Consider the following 23,213-nt stretch of genomic DNA (forward strand, 5'->3'; position numbering starts at 1 on the left):
ATTGAGCTCTGTGGGCCAGGAATTGTGCTCAGTGCTCTACGTGGATTATGTAATCATGCAATCTCCACCCCCCCCCCCAAAAAAAATCCTTGAGAAGGTAGTTCCATCATTCTCAGTTTATAGATGAGGAAATTAAGGCACTAAGAAGTTAATCTGAAATCAGGATTTGCGTCCAGGCCATTTGGGTTTTTGCCTCCCAGTCTAGTTCCATCTCACTGTGATTAATAGCTCCCACAAATCTTATTCATATATAATGCTTTTAGCTTTTAGACTTATTATTATACCATTTGAGATGAGTGTAGAATTTTCTGATTATGTTATTTAACCAATAGCCAGATAGGGGCAAAAGGAACAAAGATGCTGAAGATCACCCAGGACTCGATGGCAAAGCCAGTTATAAGCAAGTGTCTTCACTAAGATGTATGCCTAAGAATGATATTGATCAGAAGGAAGTCTTTCAGGCCTGCAGATATAACTGACAAAATGCCCAGTAGGGGAGTGTTTTTGTTTTTGGCTGGAAGGCGGTAGGTTAATGGTTCTCAAACTTTTGTGCAAATCACAGTCTAACCTGGGGAGCTTGTTAAAAATGTAGTTGCTGGGCCCCATTTCACATCTACGCCAGAATCAGTGTGGTAGGGCTTGGGCTGCTGCATTATTAACCAATTCTTGAGATATTTTCATTCCATTCCAAATTTACTTGTCCCCAATTCTTCATTATATTCTCTCCCCCATTCTCTGTTTTCTACTCCTTTCCATTTCCCATTCTCCATGGTTCTCCCTTATTAAATATTTATTGAATATCTACTATAGGCCAGGCACAGAGTTCTACGGGCTAGGGATGGATCAGTGAACATGACAAAACAAAGTCCCTGCACTGGTGGAGACAGATAATAAACACATAAGCAAATAAATAGGAAGCAGTTTGGCTTCTGGAGTCAAAACAAGTATGAGCTTGACACATGGTTCTTCTTCTTCCTAGCTGTGTGACCTTGGGCAAGTTACTTAATTGCTCAACAGTCTCTTCCTCTGTAAAATGGGACTAATAACATTCCCTGCCCCTCAGGGCTGTTGTAAAGAGTAAATAAGATAATGCACATAAAGTACTTAGCAGGGTGCCTAGTACATTGTCCGAAGTCAGTTAACTTAAGCATCAGCACTGTAAAGTTGAATTACTTCTCCGATATTGCCATCAATATATTAAGTTCAGCTTCCGTATTTAATATCCAATAAACAACGTCTTAGGGGTGCCTAGCTGGCTCTGTCAGTGGAGTATGTGACTCTTGATCTTGGGGGGTGTGGGTTTGGGCCCCATGTTGGGTATAGAGATTACTAAAAAAAAAAAAAATTCTTTAAAAACAACAAACAAACAAACAAACAAACAAATGATGTCTTAGAGATGTCCACGCGCCTCTAAAGCATTTCCCTCTGTCACAGTTGCTAGTTTCCTGGGGAGTTTCTGTACCATACCCAGCATCACACTGCTTCACAAGGGGAGACATGAAAGTCCACCAAGGCTCCTAGCTCTTTGGTTAGGTACCAGAGTAGTTCCGTACCCTGGATAAAGTAAAGGGTGTTCTAAAACATCACCAATACACTACGTGGACGTTAAATAAACAACAACAAAGACTATGCAGAATGGCATGGGGTCAAATTCCGGCAGCCAACGTTAGCAGGTAGATCAATGAGGTGATATGGCAGTTAAGGGATACAGAAAAAACTAACTGTCCTTCATAACCTGTTGAGGCAAGAAAATTCACATACATCATCCTCTGTCCTTGTGTCCCATAACAACTTTGCAACTAATAGCAATCTCATTAGACTGATGTGTCAACTAAGGCTCAGAGAAGTCAAACGAATAGTCCAAGTTCACTCTGCTAAGTTAGTGGCAGGCCAGCAACTCAAACACAGGTCTTCTGACTCTTACGCAGCACCTCACACAAATAAATAGCATTTTTTTTTCACAGAAGCATTTATTTTTTAAAAGGTTTTATTTTAAGTAATCTCTATGCCCAATGGGGGGCTCAAATTTATATCCCCGAGATCAAGAGTCACATGCTCCACTGGCTGAGCCAGCCAGGCACCCCTTCACAAAGACATTTAAAATGCAGAAGCCGGGGCACCTGGGTGGCTCAGTTGGTTGAGCATCTGACTTCGGCCCAGGCCATGGTTTCGCAGTTTGTGAGTTCAAGCCCCACATCGGGCTCGTTGCTGTCACTCTGTCAGTGCAGAACCCGTTTCAGATCCCCCGTCCCCCTCCCTCTCTGCCCCTCCCCTGCTCTTTCTCTCCCTTTCCAAAAAATAAATAAAATGCAAAATCTGTCCACTTTAAAAATAAAAAAGTAAGAAATGTAAAATGTATCCAATATACACAATGCAAATAGGCTTCAGTTACACATAAGCAACATTTACGACTTTTTGCACAAGACGCGATTGCAATTTAACATTTGTTTATATTACAAGTAATCAAGATTAAGGTCGGTCTGTCACTACACCAAAATGGACCGTGTCCATTTTTATCTAACATGTCAAAGGTGATCAATATGAGCTTGATGAATGAATGAATGATCCACTGGTGTTGATTATAGCTAGAAGGGAGGTCATAGGCATGAGTTGAATTTAGCCTTTGGTTTAGGCAGGAGCAGAAATGCTAGAGGTATCTTACATGCTAGAGGTATCTTACACAGAAACACTGAAGATGGGAAAAGGAATTACTTTTTAGTTGCTGGAAAGGATGAATTGGCTTGTACTGGATTCAGTGATTGAGCTCAAGGACAGGACTGATCTAGGCAGAGCAGATGCAGTTGCTAAGCGGTTGTTTACAGGGTATAAAGTCAGAGACTTGTTTCAATTCTACGAAAAAGAGTAGAAGGCAGTTTCTTAATGTGTGGTCCTCAATAGATCTGCATCAGAATATGTGGGCAGTTTAAGAGGGCGGATTCCTGAACCCCGTTCAGAATCCCTGAAGAGGGGTGGTGCCAAGAAAATTTGCATTTTTAGCAACCTCCCCAGCTAATTCTCACTTCCAAATTTTGAGAATTGCTGGGCCAGAATAACAATAGATCTGCAGCAGGTCTAAGACTCTGACTAGGGGAAAGTCTGCATTATAAGGTAAGAAAGAAGAAGGGAAACCTTACACGAGAGACTGAAATAGCAGCCAGAGAGCCAGAGTCCAGAGTCCCTGTGAAGAGCCAAAGAGGGTGAAAGTTTAAGAACAAGTAAACTGCCAAAAGTGTCAAATGTAACAGAGATGTCAAGAATGAAGATGGAGAAAAGTCGTGAAGATGGAATCCAGATTTTTCTGGGCCCGGACCTGTCCTTCAAGATCCAACTCGAAACATTTCCTCCCCAAGGATGTATTTCCTGCTCCGCTGGACAGAGTCCATCCATCGTTGTGGTATGTAATTCCATTATAGCATCTCATCTATTGTAGTGAAATTCTCGTCTTCTTCCTCATTAGAAATACCGGTTTTTCCTCCTCATTAGACTGAGAATTCCTCGAAGGCAGGAGCTGCTTCTTGTTTCTTTTCAAATCTCCAGTGTCTGCCATAATACCTGGCATATAGAGAATATGTGCAAATGCCTGCTGATTGGGAAGGATCTGGGGGCTGAGAACACAGTCTGGGAGTGAAGGGAGAAGAATCCTAAGTGTTCGAAGGCAAATGAGAGCAGGGAATAATTAGAGAATCAGTTCCTGGAGACCCTGAAGAAGATGTGATTAAAACCACAGCCTTAGCTTTAAAGAACTGGACGGGCAATTCTTTCTGAGTCTTGAAGGAAGCCACAAAGGATGGGTGTACGAGATAAAGTCACTTAGCCCGGACGGCCCAACTCTAAATAAGTCAGAAAGCTAAGGCCTTTGCTGAGAATGAGGTACAGAAAGCAGGATCTAGAGCCCGAAGAAAGATGGGAAGGCTGTTAGTGGGAGTGTGCTGGTGGTTGGTGGTTCCATAAGACATTAAGAGATCCTATGCTATATCCTCAGGCATTGTTAATAGAGTGTTGTTACAAGATGACTCCCTTTCGTAGCCCTTGAAATAACAGGCTGCATCTGTCAGCCGTGCTGCTTGGAGCTGGCTAGCAGACCTGGGGCCTGAAACTCACTAGGGTCGCAGAGCTCTTCCTCTCTGGAACATCCCCCGCGCTTCCTTACCACCTCTTAAGGCATGCTGCGGTCCATCTCCTATCATAGATACTTGTCTTTTCCTTGTTAGACTGTAAATAGTTGAGGGAGAAGGCTGTGTCTTATTCACTGTTGTGCTGTACCTTAAGCATAGCGCTTTGTACACAACAGGCAGAGGATGTCTGTACCAGGCACACACCTCTCTATAGCATTGATCACACCATACCATATTTGTTTGCTTCTTTGTCTCCCTTTTTAGACCACGAGCTTGAGGTTAGGGATGGAGTTGATGTATGTCTCTCTTGTGTTTGGAACTTTGTAGTTTTACAGATGTTTATTGAATCAAAGTGTTGAAATGAGTGCACGGTTGAGAGGCTGAATAAAAGATAGCAAAATGTGGGGAGTTGGGGAGAAATCTAAAAAGGCAACACACTGCACAGACAGTACGTTTTGTTACTTTCCCTATCATCAATGTCATTCTGACATCAATCAGTAAGTGTGTAAACGCTGGTGAAAATAATGCTGGGGGACCGTTTTAAAATACGAAGTTAATGTTTGGAACACACGTTCTGGATCTTCTTATGTAAATTGCCAGCCTCTCCTTTCTCTGTAGAGGGCCTGGGTGAAAGCCCTAAGGGTCCCGTGCAGCTAAATGAGTGCTTTGTCCAACATTAGTTACCTGCTTGTATGGGATGCAATGTTACATGAACGCAGTTACTGTTTCCTTTAGAATAACAATTTAAGTTTGACCTTGCAGGGAGAAATAAAAACAATGTTGAAACAGGGTAGTAACAATATAGGATCGCAACAATGAAAATCCACCACCGCGACCCCCCTCCTTCCGTTTTACAGGAAAAATAGCTACAAAAAGGTTATCTTTAAATTTTCATTGGTTTGCTAGGGCTTTTTTTTTTTTTTTTTTTTTTTTTTAACCACTTGCTGGCAGTCTATGAGCATAGGAGAAAATGACAAAAGCTGGCCCTTACATAGGGCATAGTATGTGTCCAAGTGTTATTCTATGTGATTTACGTGTATGAACTCCTTTCTCTCAACAGCTCTTTGAGATGGATACCATTGTGATCTCCATTTTGGACGTGCTGAAACTGAGGGACGGAGAGGTAATGCAACGTGCTCAAGGTCATAGAGCTAGAAGTGGGGGAGCTGGAATTCAAACCCAAGCAGTCAGGCTCCATACATCAAAGAGGAAAGCGCTCGGTTAGGTGTCGGGTTTACCTGTGTGAGTTATAAAGGAAATCACTTATCTTTGTTGATTATGATAATCTCCGTATTTACAGAGGGCCTGTTATATGCCAGGGACGCTCATAGACGTTTAACTTGCATTATCTCATTTCTTCTTCACGATAAACCCGTGAGATAGTATTTTTAATCCCCATCTTAAAGACAAAAAAAACCAAAAAAACAAAAACAAAAACAAAAAACAAAAAAAGCCAACTCTCAGATACAGAGACGAAAATGCTTTGGCCAAGGATTGAAATCCAGCCCGACCTACTCCACTACGAGCTTCTCAGTCTTTCCTGGCAGTAAAATGAGAGAACGGAGGACCTCAAAGGGATGCCACGAGAGTACAATGAAATAATGGATGTGAAAAGGCCTCGGTGAACAAGTGCAAGGGATCAGGCCTACCCACTTGAATCCCTGTTGAAAACTGGTTACCCAGGGCTCCCGCCCAACGGTTTCTAGTCCCAACCCTGCCCCTTCTCCGCCCGACCCACGGCGATATCTTTGAATCTCTTTCTCTATCTCCTCGGAGCCTGCCCCCAAACACTTGGCTGAGCGGCGGACCGGAGAATAGAAGGTACGCGCGCGAGCAGGAGGCGGAGCTTGCCGCCCCGATCCGTACTGGGGGTGGCCTCGGCACATGCGCCGTGGTTCTGCGGCTTCAGTTGCCCCGGCCGTGCAGCCAACCGGGGCTCGCGGCGCGCTGGAGACGTATTAACGCTGTGTTGAGTCGTTGCGTGCGAGGGGGGCGACGTAAGGGCGCTCCGCGAGCCCGTCTCTCCTCGAATGAAAGGAAACAACCTCCGGCGACAGAGCCCCGCTCCCAGGCGCTGCCGGAGAACCGACACCGACTTCTTTCTCTTTCCCCTCATTGGCGCTTCTCCCCTGCCGTTCGCCTCTGGGCCCCGCCGGTGAGTCCCCACGGTAGCTCGGGGGCCCCCCATTCTCTGCCCGGCGGGAGAAGACAAGGAGGATGGCGGTGGCCAGGCCGCCGCCCCTGCCCGTTGTTAAGGGGGACTCTCGGTGGTCTCGCTTTATTGTCAAGGACCCCAGAAGCGCCGCTCGTTGAAGGCGCTTGGCAGAGAGGTGGCTGAGAAAAGTGCTTCGGAGGAGCTAAGGGAGCGGTTAGGCTCCAGCGTAGACTTCGGGGGAAGGGGCGCAGCATTTAGGGAGGAAAAAATACTGGGAATTTTTAGTCTTTGCCATCGCTTAGGACATATTTGGGAAGGAGGGAGACTCCCAGTTTGGGAAGCGTAAGAGGAAGAATGGTCAGGATGGCAAGAGGGTTGGCTTTGCGGAATGAGGAAAAACTCTGGGGTGGGGGGAATGAGGGGTGAAACTGAGATCTGAAACGAAGACTATTTGAGAGCGAACTCCTGGGGAAGGACGGTTAAAGAAAGTGGTGGGATATCTTCCTGGATTCGGGAGGATTGGAAAAGGACGATTAGGGGACCCTGACTTGACCGAAAGGACCTGCTAAAGTGTTTTAGAGGAAGATAGTTTTGCGAGTTTATCTAGCGCTTGATTAGAGGGAGGTCTTGGAGTCTAGGGTGTATTGAGGAATAAATAACGGAGAGAGGATCCGGTACGTTATGTGTACCACCCTTTTATTATATGGACGAACAGCACGGCATTCTTTTGAAATTTGTTCGTTTCGATATTCTGCGTGGAAGTTGAAAAATCCTTTCTTTTTGAAAACCCCTTTTCTTTTCATCGGCTTACTACGTAATATCGGGTCTTATTCAGACAGTTCAAATTCTTTCTTACCCTTGGGTTTGAAACAACTGGAAAATTCCTTCAGTTTCCTTTTGAATAACCGCAAAAAGCAGTGCGAAGCATGTAATAATATCGTGCAACCAAATTCAGGTGCCCTTCCGGTTCATCTCGATCGTTTATTTCTCTCCACTGTAACTTTCCTGACCGAAATACTGCTTGTTTGGGGATCACGTTTATGTATTTTCAACTGTATGTTTCAGCTTGATTGCGTGTGGGATTGTTTGATCTTCCGGAACGGCAGTTTTTGTTTTGTTTTGTTTTGTTTTTCTGTGGAAATGGTCTTTCAGATTCGAGACGTTGAATGAGCTCTCGACTTGGTTCTTGAATGCTCTCCTTGATGTTTCAGGTTATTTCCACCTTGGTGCTTTACAGCATCTTGTAAAATCAGGAACGAATTGATTGCCTCAGCCTAACTAATCGAGCTTTTATATTTTTTCAGACATTTCAATTATGTTTCTCACGCTGTTATCTTTGCCTCTTTTTTTCTGCTTTATAACATGATCCATAATGTTATGTTTCTTTTAAGGAAAAGGTTTCATTGTTGGGCGAAAGCATCAAAGTTTGATCTCTGCGTGCCCTGAAAAACCTTTTACGCTGAAATTAAAATGCCACATAGCTGCGTGGATCGTTATGAACCCCTTAATATTGGTCCTTGGAATGCCCTTATTCTCCTTAACGAGAGACCACAAGTGAGACAGCATTAGATAAAAATCTGTATTTTTATGATAAAGACATTTTTGTGAGGAGTCATTGTTTCCATGATGTTCCCCCACTTCATGTTTCACAAGGAGGCTGTAAAAAATTAGCAAGATATGCACAGATACATTATTTTAATTTTAGTGGAAAAATCCATTTAGTCATTGCACATTGGGGAAAGTTTTTAATTGGTTTGGTGCACTTTGTTGTGTTTTCTGTTCACTTCACCAATTTAGACTGATGAAAACACTAGAATATTTTTGAATGCAAAATAAAGCGTACCTTTTTTCTCTCTTAGATTTTTGGGTATTTGATATCTTAGAAAAGGGAATTCTCAAAATTAGGATGACAAATTTACCTGTTTATAAATTCAAAAGAGGCAGAATTCTGTACGGATACAATTTTCAGAATCAATTTCAAGAGTCAAAAGTGCTTTTCTACTCTAGGACTTTTTAGAACCTTACAACCCGGTTTTATAGCCTATGCTAGGGTTGTGCAGAAATTACACATTAAAGATGACTGTACAGATTAGATTCATAATGTGCTATCCTTTGAACTGGCCAAGGATGACCAGGGAGAAATGCTGAATGTGTTACAGTGGTTTCAGAGTGTCTACTATTCATTGCATAGTCGTAAAGAAAGCTAATTTAGAACTCAAATAGCAGATTTTGGTGCTGTTTGAATTTTGCTGTTTTGCATGGTTAATTCTAAAGATTTTGGCAGCTATATTCTTGATAAAGCAACTGAACACATATTTGCCTGTACAAATGCAAACACACTTCCCCTTTTGTTTCTTTTGTTTCTCTGTTATGTCCTTTTTTTTCTTTAATCCTAAAAGTATTTGCTGCCTGTTTTCAATCAGTTTCATGGTTTATAGGCAGTGCTGTGAATACAGTACTGTTGTAAAGTATCCGATGGCGTTTGGAAGACTGAGGTATTTAAAATTGTAGATAGCATTAAGGGTTTGTTAAACCCATCAACGCAGAGACTGCCAAGGCCTTTGAAGTTTTGTTTAAAAAACAAAACAAAACAACCCTAGGTATAAATTGATAAAAAGACCTGTTTCTTTGTGGCTTCACGTTAAATTTTGATTAAGTATCTGCAGTTTTATATTATAAAGCACTGAGTGGTTTGCAGCTAACACCTTCCTGGCACCAGCTGCTACTGTTCTTGCTGGTGAATGAAGTGCTTCTCACAAAGCTACAATGTGGTGTCAGTGAGTCCATTTTTCAGCATAGTATTATGAAAATACTCAAGTATATGGAAAAATGGGAAGAATTTTAGTAAATTTTAAGATGAACATTGCAGATTTTATTGATTGTGACTTCTGTTGTGGCAGCCTGGATCCTGGACCGCTTAGTTCGGTTGCTTTGGGAAAACTACACAAATCACATAACTGATTTTACACTTGTTTAGATTCTTCTTAAGAATCCATGTTGAGATTGATGATCTAAATCTGAAACCTTCTATCTTACAGCTTTTCTTCCCTTTCTTTGTGTTTGACTTTACTACCTAGAATTATAATTTGACTAGATTTAAGGGTCACACAGAAAAATTCTCCTTCCTTTATACAATATTGCTAATTTAATGTGAACATTACTGCATTTAGAACACCACTCTCTGTTTGTAACTTTAACCTGCAGACTTTTGGAATAAGCCTCAGAGTCAGATAATATAGTTGTTTTTTTTTTATAAATAATCGGTTCCTAAAGTATGGTTTTTACAAATAGACTTATAAGCTTAATTTTTTCTTTACTCTAAAGAGGGATACAATAGCAAAAATTTATTAAAGGTGTATATGTGATTTTTTTCTAAACTTGAAAATAATTCACATTTTAAAAATAAGTGTTCCAGAGTCACGGTTAAGTGCATTCATTTCTCCTTTGTTGGTTTATGAATATGTGAACTTGAACGAGTTGTGCAATTCTAGAATTCTGTTCACTCTGGATATTTTGTAGTTCTCTTACAAGTTTCTGCTCTGTTCTCAGATATATAATTCTTGGTCTCCTTGAAGGGGAATCTAGCTATACATGAAAAATATTTTTCGTTAATATTGTGAGCAGATGATTGTTTTAGTGTCACACATTGCACATTTTTAATTTATCCACACAGAAATCGTTTTAGTTATTTCACATATCCTCTAATTTGGGAGCAGTTTGATTTTTCCGAATGATTTCAGTAACTTATCTTTATGCATACATTTGGTTTTTTCATTATGGAGGCATTTCAGGTTTTAATGTTCATTTGTCTATTCTAAATACCTGCTTAAAAATGCATATATTAAAACTTAGGTTAAATATTAAACAACTACATGACTGTGTAAATGGATATTAAAGCGCAATTAACCATTTTGTTGCCCTTCTCATTCTCTGTAGCATTTCTTGAGGCTTAAAGTGGCATTCTAAAAGCAATTTAAAAATCATGTCAAGCTCAGTTGAACAGAAAAAAGGGCCCACAAGACAGCGCAAATGTGGCTTTTGTAAGTCAAATAGAGACAAGGAATGCGGACAGTTACTAATATCTGCAAACCAGAAGGTGGCAGCGCACCATAAGTGCATGGTAAGTAGAGGCCGGCAGCCGAGAGACCCGAAACTGGGAGGACCCGACAGTGACTGCCTGTTCCCGAACAGGATGAAAGTCAGTTAAATTTTTAAGATCTGGTTTCTCACTAATGCTATGCCATTTGTACTAGAAAAGTTCCTTTTAAAGTTAACATCTTGTTGACTGTTTCACTGTAATGTCTTTAAATATGAATCTTAATTGTTTTTAAATGTAATTTATAGCTCTTTTCATCTGCTTTGGTATCATCACACTCTGATAACGAAAGTCTTGGTGGATTTTCTATTGAAGATGTCCAAAAGGAAATTAAAAGAGGCACGAAGCTGGTAAGTTGGTATTTCTGCCTCTTGAGAATAAAACTTACTTTAAGTTCATTAAAGAGGAAATTGCTTATTTTAGAGTGTATTGCATTATTATTAACAGTATAATTTTAAATTGCAGTCTCCCCCCCCCCCCCAAACCAGAAATTCCAAGGCTGGGTTTAACCTATTTATCACTTGACAAAAAAGGAGGGAATCAATATTTATATTGTTCCGATTTTTTTTCTTTTCAAAAAGAATTAAAATCTTCTTGGAGGCTGTGTTGACTTAGAAAACAAGCAGTTTGCTTAATTTGAATAGATCACGTGTTAAAGGGTTCATTCAAGGGAATTTTCATAACTCAGATGTGTTTTCCTCTTCCGTCATCAAGTAATTGTGGTGATCATAAATGAAGGTGACAGTACCCTTTCGGCAAAACAATGTTACCACTTGCTGCGTTTTATTGTCGTTCAGCCATGTAACAGCATTTATGACTTTGTGTAACTTTTGATGGATTTTACTGTTTTTTCTGAAGGTATGTATGCTACAGTAACTTCCTGTAGTTGTCTTCACTACTGGTAACCAGATTGACAAGATACTATATTGCTGTTTTGGAAAAGTAATATTGTCTCCTCTCAGGACTTAGAAAAGTGCTCTCTGTACTTATGATGCAGTAGGGTTTACATTGAAACAATTTTCCCTCGTTTGGCTATTGTATTTCTCCTTTGAGCCCTTTATTGAAATTACATCTGTAAATGTACCTTCGGTAGCTTCACTCTCAAGTGTGCTGTTATTTTATTTTTTTAATGTTTATTTATTTTTGAGAGAGAGAGAACATGCACCTGAGTACACATGCGGGCACAGGAGAGGGGCAGAGAGAGAGGGAGACGGAGGCTCTATGCTGACAGCAGCGAGCCCGACGCGGCGCTCAAACTCACGAACTGTGAGATCAGGACCTGAGCCGAAAGTCAGAGGATTAACCGACTGAGCCACCCAGGCACCCTCAGATGTTTCATTATTTTAAAGATGGGTTTGGCAGAACATATATGTATGTTCTTGGGCACTGGATAATCTCCTATTTCACAAAGAATAGGATGAGCAGACGTAGGAACTGTCATTTTGATGATCAGGAATAATCCATTTTTTGTAAGTTGTCAGTCTTGTAGTATTAGGAAAAAAAGCAATATGAAGAAATTGAAGGAAGGATTTGAGACTTGCTTTAGGATAAATAATCTCAAACCCTAGAATCATTATTGGCACAGGTGGGAATTCAGAGGTCAGTTTTTGTGGTAGTGAGGCCTTAACTGTGAAAGCATTTGTATTCCCCCACCCCCAAAACTGTTGTAGTAATAGAATGCTTCGTGTTTTTTTTTTTAATATATTTTTTTAATGTTTATTCACTTTTTGAGAGACAGAGACAGAGCGTGAGCAGGGCAGGAGCAGAGAGAAAGGGAGACGCAAAATCCGAAGCAGGCTCCGGGCTCTGAACTGTCAGCACAGAGCCTGATGCGGGGCTTGAACTCACGAACTGTGAGATCATGACCTGAACCGAAGTCGGATGCTTAACCCACTGAGCCACCCAGGCGCCCCTCGTGTTTTTTTTTTTTATCGTGATTTTAATTTGCTGGTTTTAGATTTCTTCATGTTTTTATGGCTTGCTGATTTTTGAGAACCAGAGCAGTATGTTTTTATTTCCTAGTCCTTAAAAACAAATTCAGATGCACAGAAAGAATACTATTTACTTGCAAGTGGTTGTGCTGTAAACCTTATTACCCCATTATTTATTCCTTGGCATTATGAATATGTCTGGAAAATGCTCTACATCCTGACTCGTGAGCATTTTGCTCCCTTGACGTGGCTGCTCTAGTCAGAACGGGAGCAGTTTTGGTCTCAGTGTTACTGATTATTAACAAATGCAGTGCCTCATTTTACATGAAGCAGTATTGCTAAATCCAGTGGAGATTTCATTTATTAGGACGTGTTTGTGAAGAGAGCATCTGAACTTTGTACATGTTTCACTAATATAAATTATTTTGATTACTTTTTAATGGTATAGTATAGGGAGTTAATTTTTTCCCAAGTGTAGCGCGTTGTAAAGAACGGCATTTGTCCCTTGAACTAGGGATGGAAGAGCATCGGAGGTTAAGACCACAAACTATAGTAACAGACTTGGATTTGAATCGCAGCCCTGTCGCTGGCTGGCTGGACAAGTTATTTACTTGCGTACACCACGTTTTCCTCACCTGCCAAAAGGAGACAGTGGCAGTGCTTGTCTCCCAGGGATACTGTGAGAATTCAAAGAGAGACTATCTGGGACTTAGCGTGGTGCCTGGCACGTGGCTAGGACTTGGTAAATGGTAGCCACCCTGGTAGCTAGTGTTTATAAATAATAATAACCCGCTCATGTCATTGTAGGCTAATGAAAAGCATGCTGGGCTGGGAAGTCATGAGGCTTGTTTTTTTAATAACTCTGTCACTGACACATTATGTAACTTTAGACAGGTCGTTAACTTATTTGTCTTTTTGCCAGTGGTAAACAGATAATGCTGCATCACTGCTTACTAGACGGTGATGTTACATGACTAAAAAGTTCTATAAAAGATCGAAAGAGTTGCCTTAGGAAAGGTGTTTCAAAAGCTATTTTGAGGCCCTGGGCATCTATTAGTAAGGAATAGGGGCAAAAGGAAAGAATTTGAGCCTATAGTTGTGTTCCTTTTCCTCCTCCCAAATGTCAGAATTTAAATAAGTTACATGGGGGATAGGACTCGAGTGGCATTCGTATGTTTAACTTTGATCTGTTCAGGGAAGGTAGGTCGTGAATACCCACTGAAAATAGACAGGTGCTTCCAAGTGAGGTTCTAGCCGGTACCTGGTGTTGGCTTAACAGGTGCTCCCTAGCACCAAAGAGAAGTTTCGAGAGAAGAGGCTGGAACCTGCGATGAAAGTGTATAGGTGACCAAATGGGGTCAGAGTCTGAGAGAATGGGAGGTCACAGAGCAGGAGTTACAGGAATGTGGTTTTTATGTTCTTGCTGCCATAGGCAGTTTTCCAAGGTTTTCATGTCAGTCACAAAGATGAGGGGAGGAAAGCTATTCTGTATAAACAAAATCATCTCTTTTTCATCACCTTTGAGTGCCCAGATGGACCAGGAATGGCCAGAGTACTAAGAATTTTATCATTTGAGTCTCTGTTTTTGCAGTTGAGACAGATACATATTTTTTCCAGAATCGTTTCCCAGTTCCTATTGAAGTCATATGAAGACACCACATCTGTACCATCTACTCTTACCCTCCAGCCATCTAGCACAGAAATGCATACTTCCAAGTAAAATTATGAATCATCGTGACTGTTTTCATTCTCTTTGAGGAGATGCTTGAGTATATTTGAAGAACATACTCTTTCTGGAGGAAGCTAGGTGGTGAAATCCTTAAGAGTTCTATGTTGGATAGTTACTGTTACAATTGGTAACTGTGTCAGATATATCACTCTAAGGACAGGAGTTCAGAAGGCCCTTTAGTTCCTCTTCCCTCACCCCCATGCAAGATTGCCTACAAGCCATCCAACATAAGATTTTTCCCCGCTGTTTTTTTAATGTTTTATTTATTATTTAGAGAGCACAAGTGGGGGGAGGGACAGAGAGAGAAGGGGACAGAGGATCCCCATTAGGCTCCGTGCTGACAGCAGCGAGCTTGATGTGGGGCTCAAACTCACGAACTATGAGATCGTGACCTGAGCCGGACTCTCATCTGACCGAGCCACCCGGGCACCCCTTGTCTCCGCTATTAAATATATCAAGAAGTTGTGATTCTACCCAAGCAACGTGAATCATGACCGTCATTATATTACACTCTTCAGAATTGAGGAATCCATCCTTCTTTGTAATTTAATTATCTCACTTAATTTAAAACCATTTATTTTAGGTCTCTCTCCTTCCATTAAAGGAAGTATTTGGGTTTTTTCTTTACTAAAAATGGACAGTCTTTCATATACTTGATGACTATCCTCAGGTCACTCCTGAACTTTCCCCTTTACAAACTAAATTTTACTCCCATGTCTAAAGAAATCCTCTGAACGTTTTTCCTGCTTTTTCCAGTGGTAGAAATAGATAACATTTATTGAACACTTAAGATGTGGGCAAAGTACCTTAAATACATGATTCTTTTTAATCCTGACAGTCATAATGTGAGATAGGAGGTTAAATCTCACTTTATGGATGAGGAAACTGAGGCTCAGTGCAGGAACCTGACTAAGGTCCTGTAGCTAGTAAGCGGCAGAGCTGGTGCTTGACTTTAGGGCCAGGCGACTCCAGAGCCGGAACTCTTCATCACCCTAGGTTATACTAGACTGCCTTTTACGCTACTCAATCCCAAATCATATTTTAAGAAACGTAATTATTAGGGCTTAGGAGTTTTCTAATAAATATGGAAATACTTCTGAATTTAGGACATAATCTAACTCCTGTTAATATATTCTCTTCATAGCATTGTTAGTTTGGGGGGCAAAAATCTTACATACATACTAGGTGAGAATATTCTGATTCTGTTACCCTCAAGATATCTTTTGTGGCCTCTGAAAATGAAAAGACCAATTTTAGGTGGTCTTTACTTTGTTATTTCCTCAGTACCGGTGGAATGTTTGGCGCCCTAGAGAAATGGGGCATCTGATTTTGAGTTTATGATCTAGATATCGGGCATGCCATGAATCTGCATATATGACAATTTATACATACACCTTTTTATTGTGTGTGGGAGGAGCCTTGCCTGTTCAGGTAAGTAAGACTGCTTCCTAGAGATGGTAAGGTTTAAAAGAGGGAGCGGGGGGATGAGTCCAGGAAAGAGGTTAACTACCAGAACAGGTCATTGAGACCGGCAGTAATGGTTCAGTTGAGTAAGGTGGGATAGTTGCCGGGTCTTTAAACCTTAGACAGGAATTTCAACTTGGATAGTAAGGGGATGGGGATGGGGAAAGCAGGATTTTTCAGGAGAAAAGGGATATATACAGTGGTCACTATGGAGAATGAAACCTAATAACGGCAGCATTTTTGTCTGCTACACATAGATGTTCTGCAAGGGCATCTTAAAATGCATCCTGTCTAAAGCATTATTCATCATCTCCCTGCACTGAACCTTGATTCTCTTTCTAAATCCTTTACCTTCAAGTCTTCCTTCTTCCACATCTGTCACATTGACTCTCCTTCTGGGATGTCTCTGCTTCCTTTTCTTTCTTAATGCTCCCCTGCATCCAGTCTTCCTCTTCCCATCCTTCCAACATAACTGCTGGTAATCACTTGATCTCTGCTTCCCTGCCTCCGAACCTTTACTGGTGCCTTACTGTGTATGAAATAATACCCAGAGGCCTCAGCCTGCCCCTCAGAAGTCCTAATCCACCTTTCCCATTCTTGATCTCCTTCTCTCTCCTCTTGGTTTCCCATACATCCTGTTTGTCCCCAATGTTGTGCAGGCACTGACATTATCCTAGCTGTCTGTCAGTTCTGTTTTTGAGTTCAGCTCAACCTTACCTCGGCCACTGAGTTTAACATGCTGTGCACTGTAATTGTTACACCTGTGCAAGTTTCTTCCCTACTATATCATGAACTCTGGGAGGGTAGAGACGATTCTCTTTGCCTAGCGCAGGATTCAGTGGGGACAGTGCATGGAAGGCACTTAGCAGGGTACTTGATGTCTCATTTGTGCTCAATAGCATTTTAATAAATGGGCACTCATTCATTGTTGAATTGGAAGGAGAGAAGAGCTTCAATTGGATAATAGTGTGAAACCTTAATGGCTAAGTATAAATTGGCTAGGGAGGTAATGGTGTAGCATAAAATTCCTCTTTTTTGGTTAATCAAAATTTTAGTGTTGTTTGCAACTCTAGCAGTTTGAAAAGGAAGGAGAGAAATCGAAAGGGAAAAGTCAGGTTGGTTACTTGTTCAGGATGGTAGAGCGCTATGTATGCCTCACATATTTTATTTGAGTACAGTGGACACGCAATGTCACATTAGTTTCAGGTGCACAACATAGTGTTTCAACATTCCCTGGCCTGGTATGGTGTTATTTTTGTTGTTTCCTTAGGCATTGTGTTTGTCAAGTCCTCCGTCTGGAGTCTAGAATTCATCTGTCTGTCCATTTATCAGTTACTTAATTTAGTGCCTACTTTGGACCAAAGCAGGATGCTTAGACACTTTGGGTACAACCATGAATGCGTCTAGTTTTAGCCTTAGGAGCATGTAAAGAATGCCACAAGAGAGGTGGGATACAGGACCATCATGAATTCTATTTGAGAAGTCAGAAGGCTTCACAGAGAGTGACATTTGAAATGTGTTCCACTGGAAAAGTGATGCTCTAGAAGTCAAAGGGGGAAGAGTTTCAAGGAGGAGGAAGTGGTCAAAAGTATTAGGTAAGTATTAAATGGCAGTGCTATTTAAAGTAGAGTCAGTGGCTCGTTTAGCATTCGGTAAGGGCGAAATGGGGTGCCCACAGTGCACAGAATGCTACTGCTGCTTGCTTGCTTGCTGCATACAAAGAAGCAGAAGATGCCAGGGGATTAGTGGTGCTACGAAATCCTTAGAGCAGTGGTCCTTAGCCAACTTTTACATCAGAAGAGGAGTGGGCAGGGCATGACAGGCATGTATCTTTTGAAAAAGATTCCTAGATGATTTTGGATGAACACTCCTGGCTGTGGACCAGTGCCTTAGAAGATGGGTTGACCAACTTTGATTATAGGACCAGGTAACAAATATTCAAGGATTTGCCAGCCTTATTGTCTCCATTGTAGTCGCAGACAACACACAAAGAAATGAGCATGTCTATGTTCCAATAAAATGTTATTTACTAAAATGGCTGGTGGGCTGGGTCAGGCTTGCAGGACCCCTGCCTTAGGGTATTTTTGTGGAAAAACAGGTAAATTCTTCCTGAGTCACTGACCTCGTGGTCATCTGTGTAACTGAGTGTACGTGCATCACGAGTATATTCATCTTAATGTGTACTTTTTTAAAAAGTTCAGGTGATGGCATGCAGATTAATGTGTGTAGGTATTTTACGTGTCACTTGTATTGAAATGAATTTTGCTTTACTTTGGAGATGATTAAGGAGAAAGAATGTAAGGTAAAAGAGAAACTTCAAGTCCACTGCTGGAGAAAATCAGCTCTTTGACTATTACTGAATAAATTATTTTTTTCTTTTGCCTTCACATACTTCTTTGTAATTGAGAATAATGTAAATTTATGTCATTACGTAACTACCTCTTATCTATTTGTGCTAATGGAGGAGCACCCAAACCAGTAATGTAAAATAATCTTTGTTTGGTTTTGGGGGATGTGTTGGTACTCACTTGAGTACGGATATGTGTTTGACATTTCCCACTGAGTGAGTATATATAGTGGGCAACACGGCAGTTTAAAGTACCCTCAGCCTGAACTATAGAGCTGAGCTCAGAAAAACTATCTGAATGTTTCAGATGGAAAAAAAAAAAAAAAACCTTCAAACGCTACAGTGAGAATTTATATTCCTCATCAGTGATGACTCACAAAGTCTGATAGAGTTGGAGTTTGTGATATTCAGACCAAGGTCAGGAGACCAGGTTAAGTAAGAACTTGATAGGCTTAATTAGTTCATGGCCCTCCAGTTTCAAAAAGCTTTCTGAACTCATTTATTCAGTAACTGCTTAGATTTAGTCTGTTACTCTAATGAAAACAAGTACTTTTCAATGGCTCTGTTTTTTAGAAGCACTTGGAATTTTAAGGTCCTAACCTATCAGTTTTGTCCTTTTTTAATAACTTTGATGGTTTTCGGATTTCTTTTTTGCTTTCCAGCTTTCCATTTAGACCTAATTATTACATAAAGTTTATTATTAATAATATTCTATTGTTAACTTGGTGTTTTTGTGAGACCCTCTTCAAAACGCGGAACTGTTTTGTTTTTTTTTAACTGTAGCTGTAGTATAAACCAGATACAGTTATGTGTTCATGTTTCACCCTACCACACAGTGGTATTCTTCTTAGGAATTTTTAACAGGTAAATTGGATAGCTGTCATTTAAACAGATAAGTCAGAGGTCACTCTTGTTTTCTAGCAGTGTTGGATATGTAAGGTATTACTGTAAATAAAGCCGTGAACCTGGAGTTTAGGAGCATGTTTTAGGCAGCTCTGAAAACTTACCCTAACTGCCTTGTCCCGCATTCATTTTTATCGAAGGCAGTGTTATCCGTTATTAAAAACAACACAAAAAACCAGACACCAGTGTAAGGTGAACTGCCCTCACTTTATTTTTGTCTCCTGTCTCCTGTGCAGATATCCCTGGTACCCTGTCCCCAACTCCAGTGCTTTTTATGTTTCCCTGGCCTGCAGACTCAAGAATATGGCCTCGTTTTGGAACCTCTTTTGCATTCTCATACATTTGTAGCCCTTTTCTTAGAGCAGGTGTCTTGAGAGTAGTTAACCACTTGGCTGTGAGGATTTATATCTATACAGTGGTGGTCGGTGATAGATACTGGTAGATACACAGCAGTTAAACTGGGCAAAGCGAAGTCTTAGCAAGTGAGCCCTTTGTCACTTGGTTCCATATGGCTCTGTCTAGCCATCAGATTCCAGCTTTCCTTTCTGCCTGTCCTAGAAGTTGGCAGTCTTATTTTAGTTTTACTTTGTGTCTCTCTGTGGTCTTCGTTGAGTTTTCCCTGAGCTTCGCCTTTTATTCGTTAGGATTTCTTCCTTTCACAAATTGAATTTCAGCCCTTGCCTGGTTTAATTGACTGAGGAGCAGGTACGTCCCAGCTTCTGGCTCCCGCAGGACTTTAGCTAAGTCATAGCCCTTTCGGTTCCCTTTATCGGCACTCATGTGTGAATTAATTCCTCTTTAGTCTAGGTCAGCTCGTTGAGACTAAGCTTGTGGGGTACAGCTTAACCTTAACATAGTAGAGTTTCACTGATAGTAGAAGAGTGGTTACCACAGGCAGGACGGTGGGGAGGTGTTGGTTAACGAGTAAGAAGTTGGAATTGGGAGGGTGAAGAAGTCTAGAAGCCTGGTGTACGGCACGATGACTAGAGTTAATGCTACGTTGTATACTGGAAATTTGTTTGAGAGTAGATTTCTGGTGCTTTCACCACACACACATGCACACACACACACAAAATGGTAAGCATATGAAGACATGAAAATGGTAAGCATATGAATACGTGGCTACGCTAATCAGCTCAACTGTAGTAACCACTTCACTAATATTAAAATATCATGCCATGCATTCTAAGTATGCATAACTTGTATTTTAAAAATTTAGCAGCTAGTGTAGCTTCTAACCACACTGTAAAGATGATGTGCAAATATCTGTAATAGGATAGGGTCTTTTTTTCCAGTCTCCCCACGTCAGAAGAGGTGTTTGAGTTTTGAGGCGTACTAGGTGTACTAGGGAGCAAACTGAAGAGACGAGTAGAAGTAAAAGAAAAATGATTCTTACCAAATTTTCACCTCTACATAAAGAACTTGAAATCAGGGTATGAACAGGATAAGGTGACAGTTAACATTTATACTTCTTTGGGGGCCGAAAATGAGCCCTCAACTGAATATTTGATACGTGGGACAGACAGACATTTTTGCAGGGGGAAGGGGTCCACAGTTGACCATGTTCCTGTCAGATTCTCTTTCATTTTCCCACGTTGGAAAGAGTCACAGGTAGTACAAACTTGATGTTCAATGGCAGCTGACAGGCATTCTGCTAAGAGCCCAGGAGGGACTGACAAGTTTGAGGGCAAATGTTTTATGTCAAGAGGAATACAGGATAACATTACCCGGGTCTGGCCAACTGGTGCCAGCTGTGTTGGGGTCCCATTTTTCCTATTACTCCACTTTTTCAAGAGAGGTCATCTTTTGTCTTCTTTTCCATAGCTTTTCTTAAGGAAAGTGTACCAGCCATCTATCTAGTTTCCCATCTTCTTTCATTTTTTCTTTTTATCTCTTTTTGATTCTCGACCTTGTATCTAACAGGGCGAATCTTTTCCTCCCAAATATTCTTGCCTCTGTTCATTCTGTGCCCCTTCAACTACAATGTTCTCCTCAATTTTACCTCTCCAAATTCTAGATCAGACTGTTTAAATTTTTAGGCATACTTGAAGATTATTATGTTAAATCTGCAGGTATTAGAACCATGAGTGAGAAAAAAAATACACCAGAAGATATTAAAATCTTCAGTAACAGAGTAAGCTTAAAGTCAATACATTTATCGAACACTGCTTTGTAAAGCACTGTTTATCTTCCCAAAAACTCAGTCTAGAAACAACTGATGGATAAAATCTATACATTTATAAATATAATTAGCCAGACAAGTCAAATGGTAAGAGCCAAAATGAATGCTGTATCTTAAGTCCCATAGGAGTTCAGGGCAGAAAGGATTATTTAGGGGCTGGGGTGTAGTAGTCTGCTACACTTCAAGGTGACAGTTACGTTTCTGTTTTGTGCTCATAGGTACACAAACACATGTAAATTTTATATTTAGCCTTATGGATAATTTTTGCTATTTTGTTAGCACCTTGCCAAAACTTCATATACAAGCGGGTATTTCTGCTTTTATATGAATGCTGCTTAAAATAGATCCAGTACATTCTAATTGAGAAAAATTCCTACTCCTAACCTTGAAAAGAATTTTCCACTCTTTGAAACCATTTTTATTGGTATATCTTTTTTCTGCCTTGAGAGGAAATAACAAAAGTGAGAATAAGCATTTCCTCACTTAAAAATTTTATCTGTCCTAAATTGCTGTAGTTAACTGGTTATACTTTGGGTGGATTTAAATTGAGAACCAGCTAAAACAAATTTTGATATATTTTGGACACTTGGTTTCCTTCTTATTCTCAATAAACTGAGAGATGGGTATTAAAAGCATTTGCTGGAGTATTCCCAATACTGTTGATTTTTTAGTTTATTTTAATTTTTTTTTTAATGTTTGTTTATTTTAGAGCGAGAGAGTGCAAACGGGGAAGAGGCAGAAAGAGAGGGAGACACAGAGTCTGAAGCAGGCCCCAGGCTTCGAGCTATCCGCACAGAACCTGATCTGGGGCTTGAACTCACAAATCGTGAGATCATGACCTGAGCCGAAGTTGGATGCTTAACTGACTGAGTCACCCAGGCGCCTGTATTTATTTTTAAGTTTGTTTGTTTATTTTGAGAGAGACAGAGGCCTCGTGAGTAGGGGAGGGGCAGAGACAGGGAGAGAGAGAATCCCAAGCAGGGTGTGCACTGGCAGCTGCGGAGCCCAACGTTGTGCTCGAACCCACGAACCATGAAATCATGACCTGAGCCAAAACCAAGAGTCAGATGCTTAACCGACTGAGCCACCCATGCGCCCCATTTTATTTCTTTATTTTGAGAGAGTGAGAGAGAGGGACAAGATCTTAAGCAGGCTCCATGCTCAGTGTGGAACCTGAGGCGGGCCTCAATCCCATGACCCTGGGATCATGACCTGAGCCAAAATCAAGAGTCGTGTCCAACCAACTGAGCCACCCAGGTGCCCCTAAACTAATTTTTTGTATATGAAAGTATTTTTGTCCATTGTAGAAAAATCAGAACATACGGGAAAGTACAAACAAAACCATCCACCCAGTGACACAGAATCTGAAGCAGGCTCTAGGCTCTGAGCGGTCAGCACAGGGCCTGATGTGGGGCTCGAACTCACAGACTGCGAGATCATGACCTGAGCTGAAGTCAGACGCTCAACTGACTGAGCCACCCAGGTGCCCCTGAATCTCATTTTTTTTAAGACTGGAGTAATAGAAGTAAAATTAGTGGATCAGGAAATAAGAGCTTTTTAAAAGCTCTTTGATAAATAAGGCAAGCTGCTGTCCAGAGTATAGTGATTTCTAGCAGGATATGAGCACGCCCATCTCACTATTTTTGCCAGTGTTGAGCCAAGTACAGTATTTTTAACAACACCTCCCCTCCTTTCACTTTTACTTGCTAATTGAATTCAATAATGTTTTTCAAAATGTGCCTGTAAACCCATTTTTGATGAAATTTCAAGATGAACTACTTGCAGTAGAGTTCTAATGAGATGGGGTATGTTTGACTTGTTAAGAAAAACTGGTTGTAAAGTAGTACGTGTGGAATCATGTACAGAAATACTGCCATGCAAACACTGTAACGCACCATCAGGGCATCTCTACTTGGTAAGCATGAGTGATTTTTAAATTTCCTTTGTGCCCTTGTCTTTTCCAAAATCTCTCTAATTGTGTTTTTTGATGAAAGATACAATTTGCTAAAATAATAAAACTTCATAATTAAGCTGCACTACAAATGCTGCACTCCCTCAAGAATTTATAAGCCACCCCAAAGTATTTCACAGCTTTTCCTGCTTGATAACTTGGCACAGTATTTCTTTTTAACAGTAATACTCTGAAGTTTCTGTATTTAAGGAAATGGAGTATTTCTCTAGTATTAGTACTGGGCACTGGCCCTCCTGCTTTCTGGGGTGTACCTGCCTTGAGAACGTTTCTACTTCTGACTTAATAGGAGTATTTCTTAAATGATAGCTTGATTGAGAGG

The 23,213-nt window shown here is 40.8% G+C and overlaps 1 protein-coding gene across 5 annotated transcripts in view; it reads left to right on the forward strand.

Annotated features, from left to right (window-relative positions):
• The first annotated feature begins 6,027 nt into the window (after positions 1–6,027).
• PHF6 (PHD finger protein 6) overlaps positions 6,028–23,213 on the forward strand; it is a 47,148-nt gene continuing 29,962 nt past the window's right edge. For 2 of the 5 annotated variants that reach the window (XM_045470816.1, XM_045470817.1), the window contains exons 1-3: positions 6,028–6,270; positions 10,207–10,390; positions 10,615–10,716. In XM_045470816.1, the coding sequence (XP_045326772.1) occupies positions 10,253–10,390; positions 10,615–10,716 (240 nt within the window). In that variant the 5' untranslated portion in view covers positions 6,028–6,270; positions 10,207–10,252. Of the gene's footprint in view, positions 6,271–7,661; positions 7,825–10,206; positions 10,391–10,614; positions 10,717–23,213 lie in introns of all 5 variants that reach the window. The other 3 variants (XM_045470819.1, XM_045470814.1, XM_045470815.1) reach the window with 3 other exon arrangements.

Source organism: Leopardus geoffroyi, chromosome X (assembly GCF_018350155.1).
Source record: "Leopardus geoffroyi isolate Oge1 chromosome X, O.geoffroyi_Oge1_pat1.0, whole genome shotgun sequence".
Classification (NCBI taxonomy): domain Eukaryota; kingdom Metazoa; phylum Chordata; class Mammalia; order Carnivora; family Felidae; genus Leopardus; species Leopardus geoffroyi.